General features: G+C 44.7%; 1 protein-coding gene across 1 annotated transcript in view; it reads left to right on the top strand.

Annotated features, from left to right (window-relative positions):
• The first annotated feature begins 224 nt into the window (after window positions 1-224).
• Window positions 225-20,088, top strand: part of KLF7 (KLF transcription factor 7) — a 61,208-nt gene continuing 41,344 nt past the window's right edge. Inside the window, exon 1 of the mRNA XM_082484246.1 lies at window positions 225-329. Coding sequence (XP_082340372.1) covers window positions 228-329 — 102 coding nt within the window. The 5' untranslated portion in view covers window positions 225-227. The remainder of the gene's footprint in view (window positions 330-20,088) is intronic.

Raw genomic sequence — 20,088 nt, 5'->3', positions numbered from 1 at the left:
CTCTCTTTCTCTCTCTCTCTCTCTCTCTTTTTTTTTTTTTTTTTTTTTTAAAGTGTGACTGAAACAAAACAAAGCCAAAGGGACGCTGGATCTATCATTGGTTGATTTTCCTCCTTCTTTTTTTTTTTCCTCTTTTTTTTTTTTTTTTATGATCAAAAACAACCCCCCCACCCGAGCAAACAAACACACACAAAAGCAGAAAGAAAAGGGTCTTGCTCAGCAGCAGCATGGATGTCTTGGCTAGTTATAGTATATTCCAGGAACTCCAGCTTGTCCACGACACCGGCTACTTCTCAGCTTTGCCATCCTTGGAGGAAAACTGGCAGCAGGTGAATCATTTAAATTACTCCTGTAAATCTCTTAAGCGCAGACAGTTGATGCATTGGGGCTGCGTTTCTGATTTTATTTTATTTTTGTTCTTTAATTCAGGGTTGGTTTTTTTTGTCGGTGGTTCTTTTTTTTTTTTTTCCGCATGGGTAGACCTTTAATTCTCTATATTTTTTACCATGTCAAACTGAGCAGTCCATTCAAATCTGTCTGCCTTCAGTCCTTTCTGAACACACCAGCAGCACCTGAGATCCGGTGGCATTCTTTAGGGTTTTGTTTTTATGATGACTACTATTTTTATTTTATTTTTGAGCTTAGATTTTTTTGTTGTTGTTCCTTTAAACAAGGCTGATCACTTCTAGCCAGTGCTGACAACTGGCAGCTGGTGGAAACGGAATAGATCATTCTTATTTTCAGGTAATTAGTATATGTCAATAAAAATTGTAGCTTAAATCAGAGATAGGGGGTGGGCAGGTGTGTGGAAGCACTAGAAAAAGCTTTTAGGCTAAATTCTTTAACTAGGGAGGTGACTTATTTTTCATTCTCTTTTTTTCCTTTTTTTTTTTCTTTAGAAGATGGGGAGAAGCATTTACTTCTTGCTGTATCTTAAAACAATGACGCCTTAGGCTTGTTCCAGTAAACCCGTGTGCGTTGAGGCATAGTAAGGTTAATAAGCAGGCAGAATTAGGATACTTCTAAAGGTGGAAATCAAGTATTACGAATACATTAAAATGATGACTGGTGGCGTGAATAAATAAGACCAAGGAGAAGAGTAGGTTACAGAGAAGAGAGTTGTATAAAATGAACTATGAGCCCGAATGCATAGATCTATAAATAGTTATCAGCTGGGATACTGAGGAAAAAGGAAAGACAGAATTCCTCGTTATGGCAGGACATTGTGAGACAATCCTGTTTCTTGGTGTGATTTTCTGGCAGAGGTGATACACCAGGCAAAATTCTGGAAAACAGTGTCTCTTTAAAAGAAAAAAAAAATACTGGTGGGTAGGAATAGTGGAGTGTGGCTGGGATGACATGTGGCGCTAATGCAGCGCACGCACCCATGGCACTATTGGTGTGAGAATAACGAGCCACTGGATTTCATCTTGCCAGCATTCACCTTAAGTCTTGGCTAGTGTAAGGGTGGTGTGTGTTAGGTCTCCAGTAAGTGACAGCTTGGGACGTTGATTTAATTTTTCCTTAGAAGTGTGTGTGGGGAGAAACGTGGATGGTAGGGCTTCAGGGGAGCACTCGGGCTGTAGCTTTGTCATCCAGCTGGACCGGGGCTGGATCTTCAAAGGTTTACCCTAGTAACATTGTTTTGGCTTCAGCTTTGTGTGCATATGTGCACACACACAAGAGGTTTATTGACAGCTACAGCGTGAACACATGCAGGATCTAATTCGCAAAATGACCGATCCAACTTTGCTTTATCTTCAGAGGGGGAGGGGATGGTTTTTGTTATTAATATTCAGCTCGCACATCCACGATGGTCACATCTGCTTTGCTTTTATATTTTTAACATGCTAATTAAACTGAAGAGGTTAATATAATTTCATTTAAAAAAAATAATTTCATAGCATCATCAGTTGCATATTCACTTGCATATTAGTAACAGTCCAGACAGTCCAAAGCGAGATAATCTGTTGACACAGCCAGCATGCTTTAGGCAGTACTGTGTGTGATACTCTGTCTCCTGCTGCTGCCTTTTATGCGTGGAAGAGCAGCAGTTTGTTTTGTACAGTACAATGTACCTACCCAGTCCCACTGCTACTATTGTGAAATTTAAACTCGCACTCTCCTGGTTAAACCCCACTGATTCTCCACGTATCTTTGAAAAGAGAAGTTGAAAATAATTTATTACATTTCCCCTTATTTGCCCTCCAACCAGCGCCTGATGTTTCATAAGACATCCTGTATTTAGTTTGTTTTTATTCCCCTGTTGCTGCCTGGGCTCTCATTGCAAACAACAGGGAGCAAAAATGATGTATCGGTGGTGGGAGCAGATGAAGCTGGCTGTACAGAGCATGCTGTCACGCAGGCTTGGCAGACCCACTAACACAGAGACCCCAATTTCACTCTTTGGAATCACTTGCAAATGTAGCCAGGTCTTGGGGATTGATTTATTTTAGGCAAAATGTAGCAACTTGGGGACAAGGGATGTGTGTGCACGTGTGTGTGTTTCTAAAGGTATCCCTTAAAACTGTCAGGCTGCAGTTGAGACCCCAGGGAAGAGAGCTGACAGGGCAGTGAGTGATCCCTGCAGGAAGCATCGGGATTGGGAAGCAGCAGCTTTAATTTTGAGTTAAAACACTTGAATGGGTCTTGCCTCTGCTCCCATGAAAAGCTCCGGTGCCGTACCCAAGCTCCACAGAGGCTCAGAGACTCCAGAGCTGTGCTTCTCCAGCAGCAAAGCAGCGCCCTGGGAGATTACTTCAGCCTCTTAAAAGGGGGGAGGTAGTTGTGTGGGTCAAGAGCAGGCTTCCTTACCATGTTGTGAGCTCCATTTGTTTTGTGATTAGCAGCTACTAATGCTTGATGTGGAGAGGTTAGTCTGTGCCAGTTCCTGCTGCTGGGAATGGTGTCTACTGTGATACCTTAAAGGATGTACTTGCCCCACTGAAAATTGCAGCGTGCCTTGGGGTGAAAGTGCTCACACAAGTCGTCTCTTCCTTTTCTCCTGAGTCTGGACCACAGTTTTGTAGCTGCTGGCTGAGGACTACATAGCTGGGGCAGTTGCTCATATTTCTGATTGTGAAACACCCATCACTCATAGAGGGCACTGACAGCACAGGCAGGTTGCTAAATGCTTGCATGCAATCATCTGATCTTCTCTCCCTTTTTTCCTTCTACTGCAAGAGAAATGTGAGCAAGTTTGATATCTGTGCTTTTGACAATTATCATCGGAGTTGAATGAGAGAAACCCAGCAATATGTACAAAACAATCAGATTTTGTGTAGGAAGAGATTGTCATCTCTTGTGTAGGTATCTTTTTTAGGAGGAAAAAATACAAACAAACCCCCTCGCTGTGCCCTGAACATAGTTTACATTGTATCAGTGGAAATACCTGAAGTGGAAGCTGGAACTGAATCCATCTTGTGTTTCACTTTATTTTAAAACACATGTTGGGAAGGGAGGGCTTGGTTTCTAGGCAGCAAAAGCTTACCTTCACTATGTCAGCTTTGGGTTTACTCCTTCAGGCAGAACCACTTTTGAGGTCAGGAGGCTTTTTTCTTGGAGTGGGGAGGTCAGGATCTAATGAGTAATTCATAGCACAACTTCATCAGGAGAGAGAGAACTTTGTTTAGTCTTTGTTTAGCTTTTCCAGCAGTGTTGAGTTGCCACGGCACTGAGGGAGATGAAAGGAAGAGGTGGGCTCTGCGCACTGGAAAACGAGGCATTCACTGTACTCAGCTGGATGGTATCTCAGCATTTGTATATTTCTGCCTGACGCTTCCTCCTGGCCCTGACTGAACCATCCTAGTTGCTCTCTGTCCCTGCAAGCTGACTCTGCAGATCAGGACCAGGGTGGAGGAAAGATTTCAGCACCTGCCTGGCTGCTGCGGTGCAGTGGGAGGACCTCTGGCCACATGCCGTTGCTTGGGGGTAGCTGTCAGATGTGGCATCCCTGAGATTGGAACCAGACTGCTGGGAGAGACAGCATGAGGCCGAAGAGTGCCTCGTTACTCTGCAGAGGAAGGAAGTGGGTAGGAGGCTGTTTTTAAGGGAGGTGACTGTGTGGAGCGTAGCCCATGCAGCTGCACGTGGTCCCTCTCTCAGCGTGTCAGGCTGCAAAGAGAGGGAGAACAGGGCTGAGAATTGGGAAGGGCTGGACATGAGGCTTCAGTCTGTTTTTCCTGCTGGGCCTTCACAATGTCATTTGAGAGTCATTAAAAGATCAGTGTGCAGGAGGTATGTTTTATAGTCAGCTATTTCTCTTCCTAGGGATAACGTTTCAAACCACCCCTATTATCCTTCTCCGTACGCCCCTTAGAGGACTCTGGACTCACCATCCTTGTGTGGAGAAGGGGTCTGATCAGGGGACATTTTGGAGCTCTTCATATTCTGTGTGGGTCATAGGGCAGCCTTTGGCACGGTAATTCCCATAACGTCAGAGCACAGGAGCACAAAGAGCAGGTAGATGCACAGGGTCACCATGTGTGTAGCTGATGCATGTGTATAAAATCAGCAGCACTCAGGTGCCAAACCCTGGTTTATTCTAGAAGAGCCAGCCTTTCCCACATGTGCCATCGGGCAGAACAGGTCTAATTGGCTGGCAGAAGTGGAAATAGTATTATATCGTTTGCCTGATGACCATTCCCTGATAACATTTCCTTTTGCCTTGGCTGACCTGGTTGCTCTCAGCTGCAGCAAACAATGATCCTTGCAAGGGAGACGCACATTTCCTGTAAAGCATAGGATCAAGGAAGCCTTTGTTTTGCTCTTGACTCTGTCATAGAGCCTTCTTTGCATATTTTCAATCAAGTTTTCAAGCCTCAGTTTCCCTCTTGCCGAAGTGACTGACCACAACGATGCTAAGGCATAGTCTTTGCAGGGCTGGGAGGCTGAGTTTTGACCCTTGCTGGCAAAGGGCTTTGAGATCCCTGTGCTGTGTGAGAGCAGAGTATCCCAAGGTGACTAATCTAGCAGAACTCTTACATCTTAATGATGACTTCTATTTGGCAGACAGGGTCATTTTCAGGCCTATAGGAAAAATTTCCACTGCTACTGGAAAGGAATAAATCACACTGGAGAACATTCCTACCTCCCCATCATCTCCATTGTTCTGGTTTAATGGCATAGTTGGCCACTACATAAACTAAACCATCTCTTTTAATATTGCTATTTCATCTTGGTTCCAGTCACAGTGTAACACATTTCTTAAGTGCTTATAGTACATCACGCCTCTTGAGAATACCTTGCAGAAATGGTTGACTTCCAAGAACAGCCACATGTGTAATGCAGTGTATTTCAGACTCTGAGCGCTGGTCCATTTATACCTGCAGGCTCTCTGCTTGCTCCGTGTGCTGAAAGCACGCTCCTACCACCTTACAGTAAGAGATTGAGAAAGAGAGGAAAGACAAACATGAAACTGTTGTCTCTATTGTTTCATGATTCGTTAATTATAGAATCTGTTGTTGTAAGTGATTATTTCTTAGCATTATGAAAGTGTAGAGCCCCGCAGTCCACCTTACAGGTCTTAAATATCTGATTATGTGTGTGACTTGTGTCAAGTGATTTTTGAAATGGGGTAAATACCTTTAAGCAATGCACAATCATAATGTGGGTACTCAAATAGAAAATATTTTCTCTTGTTTGCTTGGGATGCTTTAACCTCCCCTCCCCCAAGCCCACACGTTTCTGTATGTCCTATTGAATAGGCAATGCATAGATTAGAGTAGGCTACATAAAAATCATGATATATAGCTAGTCTGCAATGTGATACATCCATGTGGAAATGGCAGAGGGTCTTCAGTTCCAGGCAGTAATTTCACACTTAAGCTCTCCAGGGTGGAGGCAAATGGTATCTTCTGGATATTGTCATATTTTTTGAGGCCTTGTCAAATGACTCTCCACTGAGAAACAACCAGTGTGTTGCTTCTCCATTCTGCATTGGGAAACATGTTATAGGGAAGTGAGAAGGAAGCTGCTTCTGTTTGACGTTGACTGCAGTTGTCCTTATAAAACAAAGGGATTTTGCTCACTGGCTGAGCAGCATTGGTGTTCAGTATATTAAGCAATGGGGTAATAATACACCTCATCTCCTATCAAGTTTGTCACATTCTGCAGAGGGGAAGAAAAATTGTAGGCTTTTGATCACCATGCTCAAAACCTCATAAAAAGTTATTCACAGGTATTGTGGCGATTTTCTTTTTTGATGGTAAACCTGAATTCTGGAGAGTTAATAAAGGTGTTTTCAAGAATGGTGCTGAGTCCCTCTTACTTTCCTTTCTGTTTCTGTGGACTCTCAAATGCCTCCTGCCCGTTCCCTTATGTATTCCTTTACAATGCCCCCACCACTTCCAACTCCAAGCAGTGCTCAGGAGCTGGGAGTGCCGTTTTTGTGGTGTCTTTCAGGCTCAAGTAGCAGGAATCACCTACCTGAATTGCTGAATTTCTTCTCCCTGCTAGTTCTCTTTGTACTATGGGTGCCTCTGCCTTGGTCCAAATAAATCTGTATTCACTTCAACTGCAGGGCTCAGCTGACTCTGTAGCAAACAAACAAAACAAACCTGCCGGGGAAAGAGCCTCCCCTCCTCCCAAATTTTCCTGGGCAGAGAACATATTTGGAGTATAGATGTTACATAGGTATATTCCCCAGCCTGATGCTGTTGTATTTGAGCGTGTCCCAGTTTTCCTCCATCGGCTTCAGCCTTGATAGTTTGAGTGTCTGAGTTTGGTGCTCTCTTGGCTGTGTCTCCTTCCCAGCATCGCCACTTTGAGTTAAAAAATGGTGTGCCTGGTTCCCAAGACACTGATATTGTCTTTAAAGTCACGGACTTTTTATATTTTAATTTGATGTTCTTTTTACTTCCTTCTGAGCCACTGAAGATTTGTTTTACTGTCTTTTATTCTCAAAAATAAAAAAGCTGGGATTTCCAACAGTTGCTTGATTCCAGCAAGCATTAAGAAAATGCCACTACTGTGGCGCTTTGAGAGCTGGCAGTGCAGAGATAGGTGTGTATGTCAGAAATAGCTCGCGTATCGCTGCGCTCACCAGGCTGTATTTGCCACCCCTGCTCTGGCAGCAGCTGGTGAGGGAGGCTGCCCAGCTGTTCAGGTTGTTAGGCTGCCTGTGAGAGCAGGGTTCATGTCTCATTTCCCTTCTTAGAAGAAATCGCTTCAGCCTTTACGCTCAAAGATAGTTAGACATCTTGGATTTCATCAGGACACCGATCCTTTGCTTCTTGGTTCTTCAGTTACAAGATGAGTTGGCAGCTCTTTCTTATAAGCCGGCAAGGATTCATGTTAGGAGTTTGTGGTGCTCGGGCACAGGGGCTGGGGCAGGAGGGGGTTGTGCTAGGTTATGGGTGAGACGGGCAGCCGACCCCTCTGAAGCTGCCGGCCCAAATCCTGCCACACCAGCCGTCAGGTGCTGAAAGCGCAGGACAGCTCCTGCTCAGGGAGCCCTCCGCGGGGTGCAGCATTGCCTCTCTGAAAAAATGAAAATAAGGAAGATAAGGTAAGATTAAATCCAACTTCCCAGACGTCTGTGTTGTCTTTGAGACAACCTGTGCGCAGCACTAATTTGACCCCTTCTCTAGGTTTTTAAAAGGTGTTGGGTGTAGCAAGTTCAGTCAGGAAGGCATGGATTGTTTTTTTTGTTTAAAAGGTTTAATATATCAGTTCTGATATATTAAGCTGCTCTGATGCTTTTAATCCTTTAAAACAGGTACCTGTCCTCTCCCTGTTCTTACATGTGAAGGATCTTTTCCAATCCAGAGCATTTCTGCTCAGTGCAACTGTATATTCATTACATGTGTTATTGTTTGGAGAACTATTAAGATGCATGTGGTATACTTTACAACATAAACTAAAGAGTCTGAGTCATTTACGCACAGATTGTGTATTAATGCTTGCTGAATGTCCAGCAGGCATACTCATTTAAGTGTCATAACAGGTTTGAACATGGTGCTTACGGACCATGTCTCGCATGTCCTAATCCTCTTGGTTATTTCCCAGCATTGTGGACCCGAGTGCAAAGCTGGCATTTAAATCATGCGTGGGGGTTAACGGCTCCTACTCTGCAAGGGATAGAGAAGTAGGCAGTGACACAGGTGAGCTTGGGAGACAGTGTGATTGATGGGGAGGGATGTGAAGGAGAAGGACGCTGGCTTGTGAGAGGCCCTTCTGAGACATTCCAATTAGTGTCCTGATTTACAAATTCTGCCCTTAAACCTGCAGCCTCCCAAGGTCAGTTTTAAAGGGACACTGGCATAGGGCTGACATTTGACCACAATGGATCTTTGTAAACCAACGTGTTCTGAGAGAAGCTGCATTCAATGGAAGTATCTCCATCTATATAATTTAAAAAGCCCTGGATGTAGCGTTTGTGTTTTTTTGGACAGGATCGTCTTGCCCACCTGCTGCCTTTGCAGCTCTCACGCTGCAGTGTTCTTCTGGTGCAACTGAAGTGAAGTGACTGGAAATCAAAGTAAAAATGACTGTTTGTTTGGATTGTGCAGTGAGGAAAAATGCATGCAGCATGACAAGTAAATTAGTTTTAAAAAATGCTTTCACTACTAATAGACTACTATGCTGTTAGGCATTTGTTTTTAATCATGACTCTGGAGTGGCTAAAGTTCATTTTCAAGCATAAGGAAAGTTCCTGGGTTTGTAAACATTTGCGATTTCTGCTGACTTGTCTTCACTGCAGCCCAGGAGGGGAATCAGCATTGCGCTGAATTGCTTTGTGCTGGTGGGGGTGAAGTAGGGGACTGCCTTTAATCGCTTGCCTTTATTCTCCACCAGCGCTGTATGGAAAACAAAGGTTCCAGTGAGCAAAGGTCGTGAAAAATGTTCAGTGGATAGAAGAGTAGAGGGGGCAAGAGGTGCTCCTGTCTGCTTGCTTTTTACACCCAAAATGGACATTGGCCACATCACAGCACTTAGCTGTGATGTTAGAGACCCAGATTTGAGTCGCTGCTTTACTTGATTCAGGTCTGCCCTTCCAGATTACATCTTGGGTGTGTAAAATTTCAGTGGATGACGTGGTGGCTCCAAAACCAATATATTCCAATAAAACACTTTTGATTGGACAAAAATGTATTTTATATTTGTTTTAGAATATTTGGTAGAAATGTTTCAAGCAGTTCTACTTTCTTGAAGTTTTCCTGAGAGCCTGGCCCTGATTTTGGTGTGAAAGACTTGGTTTGACTAACATCTTCAGCTTTGTTGTCAATTTTAGCTTTCCATTTCAGGGCTTGCGCCCCTAAAGCTCGATTAATTTTTCCCAGCTATTAGCAATTTGGCTAGTAAAAGGTATCCAGACTCTCTGCATCCTGTGACTCTCTTGCATCTTTTGAGAACTGCAGCCACAAAGCTACGTGATGTCATAAGCAATGTTAGGTTACTTGTGGTCTCTGACCTGGGGGCCTGCTCTCCCTCCCTCTGGGCGAGGGTCTGGCAAAGTGTGTTGATGCACCAGATGCCCAAGAGTGGTGCAGTCATACATTTTCCTTGGCTTCTCGCAACTGGTGGTCACTCTTCTCTCTCCTCTGTTCAGCTGCTGCCAGCAAGGTGCTGTGCTGGTTTGTTGGTGAGAAATCAGTGCACTCACCCTCCCTTGACACCTCTGGCTTACCGCTGGGTCTGAGGTGCCCCACTTGCCAGGGTGCAGGGAGAGGTGAGCGGCTTAGGGGCTTTGTTCTTTTCCTGTGGCTGCACAGCAGTTTGAAGCTCTGGAGAGCTTGCTGCCTGCTTCAAACTGGTGAAAAGTACTAAATAATCCTGATTTGGGGTTTGGTTTTTTCTTTTCTTTCTTTGGCCTCCCCTGTCAGCCTAGAAAATTTATGCTGCTCCGAAGAAAACATTGCACTCATCTGCAACCTACTACAGCTGCCGTGTGAGTAATAAAATATGGAAAGAAGGAAGGGAGAAGGGAGAAGAAACATGGGAGCTGGTGTTTCATATGGAAAGCATCAGCCCAGAAGTGGCTTTGTTTCTGACACGTGGACAGTGGAGAGGCTGCGTTTGCTGCTCAATGGAAAATCTGTGCCGGTTAAGAGAAACCTCCCTCATTAGTGACTAGATCAGATAGGGAGGGACTTTGGTGTCTCTTGATTTTATTATTAAATTTGTATTTTAAAATAATAAGAAGCAAAGGGCACTGGACTGACTTGATTTGAGAATACAGCCAGGTTGGGGAAAATAGCTCTTTTTTGTCTCCATCTGATATTGCTGTCCCAGGTCACTCTGGTGGTGTCACAGCCCTCCCCCAGCTGATCATAAGCTGTGCCAGCACCTCAGAGTGGCTGTGAACATCTGAAGGTTTCTGTACATCAGATTCTTAGCAAGGTGCACGTTCCTTCTGTTTGTTTTTAGTTGCTGATCTTTCAGGATAGTGTGAAGTCATGTTTGTAGCCTTTCCTGCACAATCAAGGAAACCAGGAGCTGGGTTTTGGTTCTGAGAAAGGTGCTTCTGATAAAACCAGAAGCCTCTGAGAGTTGTGGCTGTAAGAAACATGTGAGGGTTCCAGTCAGAGTGAGAGTAAGGTGTGTTTCTGTCTGATCAGACCATGCACAGGTGAAGAAAACATGCACAGTCTTGGAGGTCTCCATTATGTTGGAGGAAGAGACAGACTGTTGTAAGGGCTGATGTGACCCAGTGAAAGAGTTTGTAAGGTGTGTCTCTTGCAGGTTTGAGAATTTCAGAGTAAATGGATGTCACCTGGGGTAGTTTCCTGCTGTCTACTGCAGGAAAACAGTATAGACTTCTCATATCAGCACATCCCTTAGCTCTCCTGTGATTTTATAATGAAAAGAAAGATTGTTGTATACAATGTTTGAAAATGGAAGGGCCCAGTGAGTTTTTTTTTCTAGAGGGAACGAGTCTTTTGGTGTTTGATTGTATAGTTAAGGTCAGGAGGAGCTTTGGTGTTTCCTCCACTGATTACAGGATGAAACCTTCCAGACACAGGCTGAAATCTCTCTCCAGTGCTTCCCTGGATGAAGATGTTTTCTTAAATCAGTGCCTCAGGAGCTGGGGTGATTTTGGGGTTAAAGAAGGTAATGCAGGGGCCTTGCTCTGCTCGGCTTGCATGCCTCCAGGACAGCCTGGTCCCATGGTGCCACATTGTACTTCTGAGTTGGCTGCAAAGCTTGTGCTCTCTCTTCAGGCAGCCCTGATTTTCTGCTCAGTCAACACAGTTTTGTGTTTTCCGAGACTGACTCCTTTATTAATCTTTCTTGGATGCTGGCCAATGAGTTTCAGGGTACCCAATTTAAATACTCTTTACTGAATGCGCCTAGCTTGTCTTGGGCTTTCTGAGCTTTGGTGGTTTGTTTAAAACATGAATAAGCCCCAGTTGTTTGAGGGGGAACAGAAGAATGCCAGTGCAGCGTTACTTTCTGGTGTGAAGGACTTGGTAAACAGGTGATTTCCCAGCATAGTTTCTCAGTGCTGAGAAGAATACCAATAGGTGCACAGACCCCTACAAAAGCTGCATTGGGATTTCTTTTTCTGACATGAGAAATTCATGTTACATTTCTTTGAAGAACAAATTTGAAGGAGAGCAAAGGAAGCAAGGCGTGGGTGGTTTCTTACTCCCAAATACATCCAGCGCATGTGACTTTTAGAAAATGCTGAATACTCATCTTCCAACTCTTGAGTGCCTGTCGAGCTGGACACTGAGTGGATGCCCTAGGTTGAAGACTCCTCCTCATTGGGACTGTCTCACATGGATTATCTTTGTGCAGTGAGAGCTATACCAGCGGGAAGGCGTGGGAATTCAGTCAGTGTTTTGTTTGAGCAAGCTGCTTCTCTGGTCAGATGTTGTTGTGCTGTGATATAAGATGGAAAATTTTGTCTCCTTTCCATTTCTTTAAGTAGGAAAGGTCAAGGAAACCTTTGATATTCATTTATGAATGCTTTTTCTTTTCGTAAATAGGAAGAACAGTACCCACACCACATTGTAGATTTCAGATCGGTCAGTGAGTCAGATCCTGGGCTGATGCAAACTGATGCAGATGTGCCAAAGTCACAGTGGCGATACATGGATTTACACTGGCCCAGTGTCCACGAAATCACTTGACACCTTGCAGGAGAATGGTTTATACAAATTCCAGGTCTTGTCAGGATGTGGAATAAGTATCTGGATGTGGGCAAAAACCAGCACACCCATTTTAATGATTTGATTAAAACAATATTGCCGCTCTATGGCTCTCATAAATGTATTTCCACTGGTGTTGAGGGGAGGAGATATTCTCAAGTGCTGTAATGAGAGAGTGCATTTTTTAAAATGTTGCACAACAGGCCACTAAGTTGTGCTCTAGCTAGATTGGTTTATTTCAGCTTTATAGTGAGTGTAGCCTTAGGCATCCTATAAATACCATTTCTCCCCTCCACCTTCAGCTAATAAATAATGGAAACTGTACCGGAAAGAAATTTTCTTTCCATGAAAGAGTGGGAGGTCCTGAGCTGCCCTCTATAAAACAAAGAATGTAGCATGATTTGTTTTCTTTGGTTTTTCATATGAAGAAAATGTGGGGGTTGGAGGGAAAGAGAAGATGTTTCTAAGCGTTAAATGTGCTCTCCCCAATACTGCAAGGTAGGGTGATGTCTGGTGTGGGCATTGCTTCCCCCAGGACAGTAATACCGATCTGTGAAATGAAGACAAATGACAAAGGTTTCTGAACAGTCTCAGTGCATAGGAAGAAGGAAGTATCCCATTCAGATTTACCCTCAGGCTTTCATATCCAGCAGTGGAAACCAACCTAAATGTGGGTGTAAATGAGTGTCTAAGGGAGCCCTTTGTGTAATTCAGTGAGCTGTGTCGTCCAGGGGTCAGACTAAATTATCAGAATGGCCCTTTTTGACCTTAAAATCTGCTTCTGTAAGTCTGTCCTCTTTGAGACTTTTTTTGCTCTGTTTTACTGATGTCAAAAGCTGTAGTGCAAATATGAGTCACGAAGGGTCCCTGCGTGTGCACATATGGGCGGCCAGACATGTTTCATTTTGAGAATCCATCACACGCATACTGTGGGTCAGGTTGGAAGTGTGTCTGTCTCAGAGGAGAGACCAGGTTTGTGGAGGTGGGGGCTTCCTCCTGTGCTGGCCAGAATCAAAAGCGAGCCCATGTCATGTCATGTCATGTCATGTCATGTCATGTCATGTCATGTCATGTCATGGGTGTGGGGCCTCATTCTGACTGCAGCTTGGCCATTAAGGTTAGAGAAGGGTCAGGGAAGACCTTGTGTTCAGCAAGGAGGTCTTACTGGCTAATTTTGAAGGCAAATGAGGTTCAGGAGTAGGGTGCACATGATGAAAAGGCATTTTCAGTCACTGCCTTCATCCAGCAACGATAAACCATGCATATAAGCAGATCTGGTCCAGAAACAAATAAGCTCAGAAATCAGCACTGTTGGATCATGAAATTCTTCTGCCCAGGTGCCATTTCTTATTGTATGCCTCGGTGGTGCTTTCCAGTCTCACTTGAAATCCACCTAGCATGAGGCCGTGCTTTCCTTGGAAGTACATGCTAAAACCTAATTTAGGGGAGGAATGGCTGTTCTCTCTCCTATCTGAGTCTAATTCCTCCCCTTCCCATATTCTCTCTTTTCTCCGTGAGCAAATCCATTGCTTTGTTTGCGTTCACCCTGTTCATAACTGCACAGTCTGTGACGCTTTTTCCCATCTTTATCTATATTAACTCTTTCAAGGATTTTTATCTAAATGTGAAATGAGACCCCTGCTCAATGACTGGAGATTATAACACTGACTGTGGAACAGACATGATAAATAGTAATAAATGTGCATGTCCCTTTCAATTTTGTCATGCTTTCCATCTCTGTATTCCTTTCAATTTTTCTGTATATCAGATGCTAAGAATGTTTCCTCGAAGCTATATTGGTCTTCTCTGTGTCTTATCTGTTTTAGGTCTCTTTTCAGCCTTACTGGATCTCTGCTTTGTATTGAGTGTGCATGTTGTGTTGCTGCTTCTTCCATAAATGCATTAATTTGTCTTTTTCCAAATTCAATCTCAAGGATTTATTTCCTGCCCCTGTGTGGGTTTCTTTATATACTGCCTCTCTCTGCTGGCAGCACACAAAATTTTAACATTTCCGCCTTAAGCCCTTTTCCCTGCTTTTCTTCACAATGAAAGCTTTTTATCAGTCTCCTTAGTTTTCCGATTTGTTTTTAGTAAGCATGTTTTTATAGTGAGGGCTGTGATCCATCAAAGTAAACGGAAACAAAAAAATTGATGCCAAATTTTTGTTTGTTTGTTTAACGAAACAGATCAGACTTTAAACGGGATGAAGTCACGTTGGTGCTGATGACTTGACTTGATAGTAGCTGGTTCTGAGTGCTGGCTATTGACTGTGAGTCGTGGAAGATCTCAGCATTTTGAAGAGCCTAAAAACACAAATACAACTGTAGAGTTGAAAATCATGCAGCAGGGTTGCTGTGAGTTGCTGCCCTTTGGGAAACAGTATCTATAGGCTGGTTAGTTAGTTGAAGACCACTGTTTTTGTGTTTGATGGGTGTGAGGTGGGTTTTTAACTTGGATCGTGGTTAAAAGGTAAAGACCCCTTGAATTTCAGTGGCCACCCAGCGTATCTGCCCTTCTCTTCAGCAAAGGGAGATGCTCTGACATGGGCAGGGAGCAGGCCTGCGTGAAACACTGGGGGGTCAGCGGCAGGGTCCCACCACTGTCCCTCTGGAAGGTTCCCCCTCTGCCACCACCTGTCGGGGTGGGTGGCTGTGGTGTCCTTGAGCAGGCAGTCCTCCCTGCCACCCTGGCTGGGCCACCTTAGAGGAGGGTTTGCCAAAGGGGCCAGCGTAAGGCAAAGCAGCCTGACTGAGCTGGGGGGAGCATTAACTGCTTTGGACTGCAGGTGCTCTTTGGTTTACTTGGTGGGTCACTCCCAGCTCTGGACCTTCCTGCTGTGTTTGTCCACCGTGCTGCTTTTAACCATCTCCGCTCCTTTGAGTCAGCTTTGGCTGCTCGCATGGCAAAGAAATATTTTCCTGGTGTTTCAAAAAATGGGTGATTCCCTTTTCTTCCTGTGCAGGAGAAAAGCTGCTTGCCCTATAAAGGGTCTGCCAGGGTTATAACAAAACAGCGGGGCCTTGCCAAATAGCAGTGAGGTGCACAGCTGGCTGCGGGCAGCAGGGCTGTGCTGGGTTTTGCTTGGTTCTGCTTCTGCGAAAACTTCTCACAGGAACTGTCATCTTTCTCCCCTTTTTCAGCATGCTCTTAGGCTGTGGGTGTCCATAAGGGGTTTTTGTGTGGAACGTGAGGACTGTGAAGAAACAGGCCCTACATGGGCTCTTGCTAGTAATCCTGCAGACCAGCATCTAAAAAGCCAAATGTTTTAGCAGAAATTAAGGAGTGAAAACAAAGAAGGGACCTGCTACAATGAGGCACCATGTGGCACCATCCTTATGACTTGATGGTGTGATTGCACTGGTCTACATCCTGGGTGTATTCTTCCATCTAATGACTTCCTGGAAGAGTTCAAAACAAAGGGGTATGCAGAAAATCCACTGTTCACCCAGGTGTTAATCAGTACCAAAGGTGAAGTTCAGAAATAAAATGTGAATGAGAAAATTGTGGGAAAGCAATACTCTCTTTGCCTACCTCTATTTCAGTACCAGGGACTGTGCCGCCAAATTTGTGCAGTCTGGAGCAGCAAAAATCATTAGCAGTACCCTGTTAAGTCAGAGGACCTGACACCTACCAGTCTTGGAGGCAAAACTTGCAAGTTGCCTTTTTGAGGCTCAAATTTTCGAAGAGCAATGACAGAGCTGTTTCAGCAAAGAAAAATACATACTCTTTCATCCAAGACCCAGAAGTTTAGAGCATTCGGATGTCTGTTTGATTTGATGGTTGGGCTTTGAACAGATAAGATGCTTCGCAGCCATTGCCCTTAGAGAGCAGGGAAACTGTAGCGCGCCCATTTTACAGGCTGGGAAACTGGGACACCCAAGCACTCAGTTGTTGGAGAGACGAAGTCAAGACCAGAGCTTGAAGAGGATACCAGCTCCCTGATCTCCATTTTAATTAAATCCTTTCTGCAGTTGTCTTCCCTGGCAGTTTAACTGGTGGAATGTGGTCTAGCAGAGGAATTTTTGGCTGCAAACTTGACAGGAATATTTTTCTGGGTCAGATCCTTGCTTAGTGTAAATTAAGATGACTCCGCTAGCTACAATTACAGCACTAGTGATTTACTCCTCCCTTTGAGAATCTGGCCCTGGTTTGCAGACAGTGGGCAGTGTCATATAATTTGTTCTTTTTAATTTTAGTCTGTCTAGACAGCTTTGCAGCACCCCTTTCTGGGAGGACTTTGTGCCAGCAGCTCTGGAGCAGCACCACACTTCTTTGGTGAGAAACACTTAGCAGATACAGTGTGGAGGTGGCCTGGTGTGCTCAAACTCAGCATTACACCTCCATGGGGCAGGGTTTGGCTTTGATAGTCTCAGTGGGTTTTGGTGGAGGGGTGGCAGAGGGGGTTCATGGCAGCATTTCTTCCCTGTGGAGGGGGAGTGAGTCTGTCATTTTCCCCCCATTTTGATGATGTGTTGTCCCAGATGATTGCTGAAGAAAGATGGCTGGTGCCAATGCAGTGTTTCTGTTGTAGTTTTTCTTTCCAGCAATGGATGACACACCTCTCTTTGTGGGCAAGAAGGTCTTTCTCCTGGTTTTAAAGGCCATTTTCTGGTCTTGTGTTTATTATTATAGTCAGTCCTTCCTCCCATGCCACCAGTATTTACCAGTCGGCAATTAGCTTCTCTGCTATGTTTTCTTCCACACTAAGTCACCTGGCGTAGGGGTGGTACCTCTCCAGCCTTCTTCAAACTCATCACGAGACACGCACAGGACCTGGTTTTTACAAAATCCTCAGATTTGCTGGCTGTGGTTAAGCAGGTGATTAGATAGGACTGATTTTCTTCCCCTTCCATTCTCTTGCCAATTCCCGAGTTACTCACCAGGATTGTCTGTAACTGTGTTTATCAAGAGCCAAATACAGAAAGGCCATGACTCTGGCTGGGGCTCAGGAGCGGCCGCAATATATACCCTTTTACTACCATTACTTCTGCTTAAATCCAAATGCACTTAACTCAACCTGTAATCCTCATAATCATTTTACAAAATTTGCTAATCATAAAGTTCTGCCTTCTGTTGTTAACCACCTACATTTATGTGTCTGTAGTGATCCCCTAAAAGGAAGGGTTTTCATGGCTGCAGAAAAAAGCCTGGAGGTAGGGATCCTAAAGCTGTTAAAAACAAAATTTCTTTTTGAGAAAACCATAAAGCACACACTATTTCTGGGATTCCACCTGAGCTTGTTCAATACTAATGAAGCAGAGCTCTCCCAAAAAAGCAGCTTGCATGGAAATGGGTAAGAGATTCTTTGTGCAATCTTAATGATTTTGAGAGAGACGTTTCCCCTGTGAATTGCTGTAGGAGTTTGCACCCCTTCCCCCACACTCAGCAGAGGCAAGAACATATGACTATCCTCATGTAAGGTAGCGCAATGTTAATAATGCTGCCGTATTGATCAAATTGGGCTGCTTTATCACCAGGGACATTTGGGAGGATTTATTCTGACTCCTAAGGCTGTGCCTCCTAAAGTGCATTTTCCAGTCCTTTCACTAGGCAAAGGCCGTGTTGTGCTTTTTGTCTTAGCCTGCAGGAGTGATGCTTTCAAAAGATTTCATGGTGTCCCACCATCCGCTGCCTTTATCGTTTCAGCTCTCAGGGCTCCCACCTCACTCCCACTCAGAGCTGGATGTGTCTCAAGTTCAAAAATGCATTGCAGCTAGATCCAGTTGTTTGCCCTTGGAGACATCATGGAGGAGCAGCCGCTGGCTGCTGGAATGTGGATAAACACAGGGTGACGGGAACAGGAGAGGCTTCCTCTTTGCTTAGAAAGTGAGCAAAACATCGGTAAGAAAGCAACGTAGAAGGAAAAACATGTGCAGGGTGGTTTTGTTCCCTCCCTCCCCCGCCCAGCCTAATATTCATGACCTTGTTAAAAAGATCAGTCTGCTTCAGAGACTGCACGTGGTCACTTTTAAGTGTAGGGAGAAACTGAATGTGGCTTTTTATTTTTCCATCTGATAAATTGCCAATTGCAGGTTTTACTTACAGAACGCTCTGAGTAGTCTGAAGAGAACACAATCACCTTGATATTATATTTATGAGTAAAAATGGTACGAGGCAAAGAAAGCTCTTAGCTCGCATGTAAAGAAGACTTTTAATGCAGTTTTTGCTTCCAGGAATGCACCATTACTCGTGGTGGGGTAGGGACACATTAGCAGGCTTGACAGGAGGACTGAAATGCCTAGGGTCACTCAGGGGCTTGCGGGGGCAATTTGACATCATGTTTCTTTGACAGGTGTCGTGATCTTGGTGCTGGGTAGTGATGGGACATCTGCATAGCAGGGAAGGGTTAGAGACATTTGAAATGGAGGAAAACCCCATAACCTTGCTCTGGTGATGGCGGGAGCAACCCTGGGGTGCCCTGAACAGAACCCATGCGTTTAAAAGTGCTGCGTTGTCTTCTGCAAGGGCTCAGGGTGGCAACTGAGTCACGAATTGTGCGTGGAAAATTGTGTCCTGAATGAGTAGGCTGCCAATAGCGTCGGCTATGGCTAAAGCAGAATGCTTTGAGTGCATTTCTCTCCCTTTCTGAGTCCCAGTTCATGGACTGCAGGGACTGGAGCAGATTCCTTCAGCAGCCCCAGCCACCACAAGGCATTTTGGCTCTTGCTTCAGCTCTGATATCATGCAACCACTTGGGAAGCACAACTGCTTGGGAAGCACAACCACTTGGGAAGCAGAGCTAGCTGGAGGCAAAGCACCAAAGTGCTCCCAGGAATGTTCCCTGCGGAGCAGAGACTCAGCCTGTGGTCTCTTGTGTGGCTCCTCCTCTCCCAGCATAAAGGTTACTTTTGTATGTTTATAACCAAAATAAAATTGCAGCTCCTGAAAGCTATAATTTGTACTTGGGGGAACATAATGTTTGTGTTTAGCTATTGCAGGGATTGTACCAAAGCACGGTGACAGAGGTCTGGAAGTGTTTGGGATGATGAGAGCTGGCAACAGACTCCGCCTTTGGGGGCTACTAAAAACAAGTTTACTTAAGCAGTATTGATGATAAACAAAATGCCAAGGAGGATTGGTTGTACCGTGAGGAAGAGGACCCCCCTCCTGCAGCAGGAGAGGCTGTCCTTCCTCAGTTCCTGCTCTTCCCCTTCCCACAAACAGAGCCAAGAGAGCCTGGCTGCAGTCTTCCAAGCCGTGACATTGGAGACTTCCATCCCATCTCAAAAAAGACAATAGAGGGAAGAAGTGGTATACAGCCAACCCACAAAGGCAGGCTTATCTTGTGAGATGCTGTATAGGCTTAAATAGATGTGGAAAAGGGAAATTGGGAAAAATAGGACACTTAAGGTAAACTAACTACATTTTTTAAATGTCTGAGTTGGACATATGCCAGATAACATGTCCACTGTTGGGATTATGCTGACTACAATATGTTTCCTCTTTTCCTTGTTGGCAAGTGGCTTTTTGTTTCCTTTCTGGACAGTGGTGAGGGACTGCAGTTCCCTGCAGTGCATGTTCAGTAGTGAGCTGGAGCTGTCTGTGGCGGTTTAATAGGTAAGGTTGTAGTGCTGTGAACACGGCATCTTAAAATTCCCAGCATCATCATTTGGGTCTTTTCATCTCAGGAAAAGATGTAGTGTTGAGTTTAATTGGGTGTACTCGAAGAGGGTACTTGAGGATGGGGCCGGAAAGCTGAAGGCCTCATGGAGATCCTCTCAGCAATGTGGGTGCAGGCAGATGGGATGCTAAAGGCCTCGCCAGAAGAGAGATGCCTTCATCTGGTATCATCTCCACAAGCTGGTGCTGAGCGTTGTGTTCCGTGATGTACCTGGAATTAATTTGTGAACCCTCCCAATTAATTTTAGGGGGAAAGGTGCCAACATAAACTTGAGGCAGGGTCTAGCAGTTTTGCACAGTATTCTCCAATACGTTTGTAAAGAGTGTTGCTGAGGAGATGCAGCATGAAGAAACAAGCGATGGAGAGGGTGCT

Source organism: Vanellus vanellus (genome assembly GCF_965231255.1).
Source record: "Vanellus vanellus genome assembly, chromosome: 5".
Lineage (NCBI taxonomy): Eukaryota > Metazoa > Chordata > Aves > Charadriiformes > Charadriidae > Vanellus > Vanellus vanellus.
Note: the sequence above shows the minus strand (reverse complement) of the source record. Positions and strands in the feature narration are given on the sequence as shown.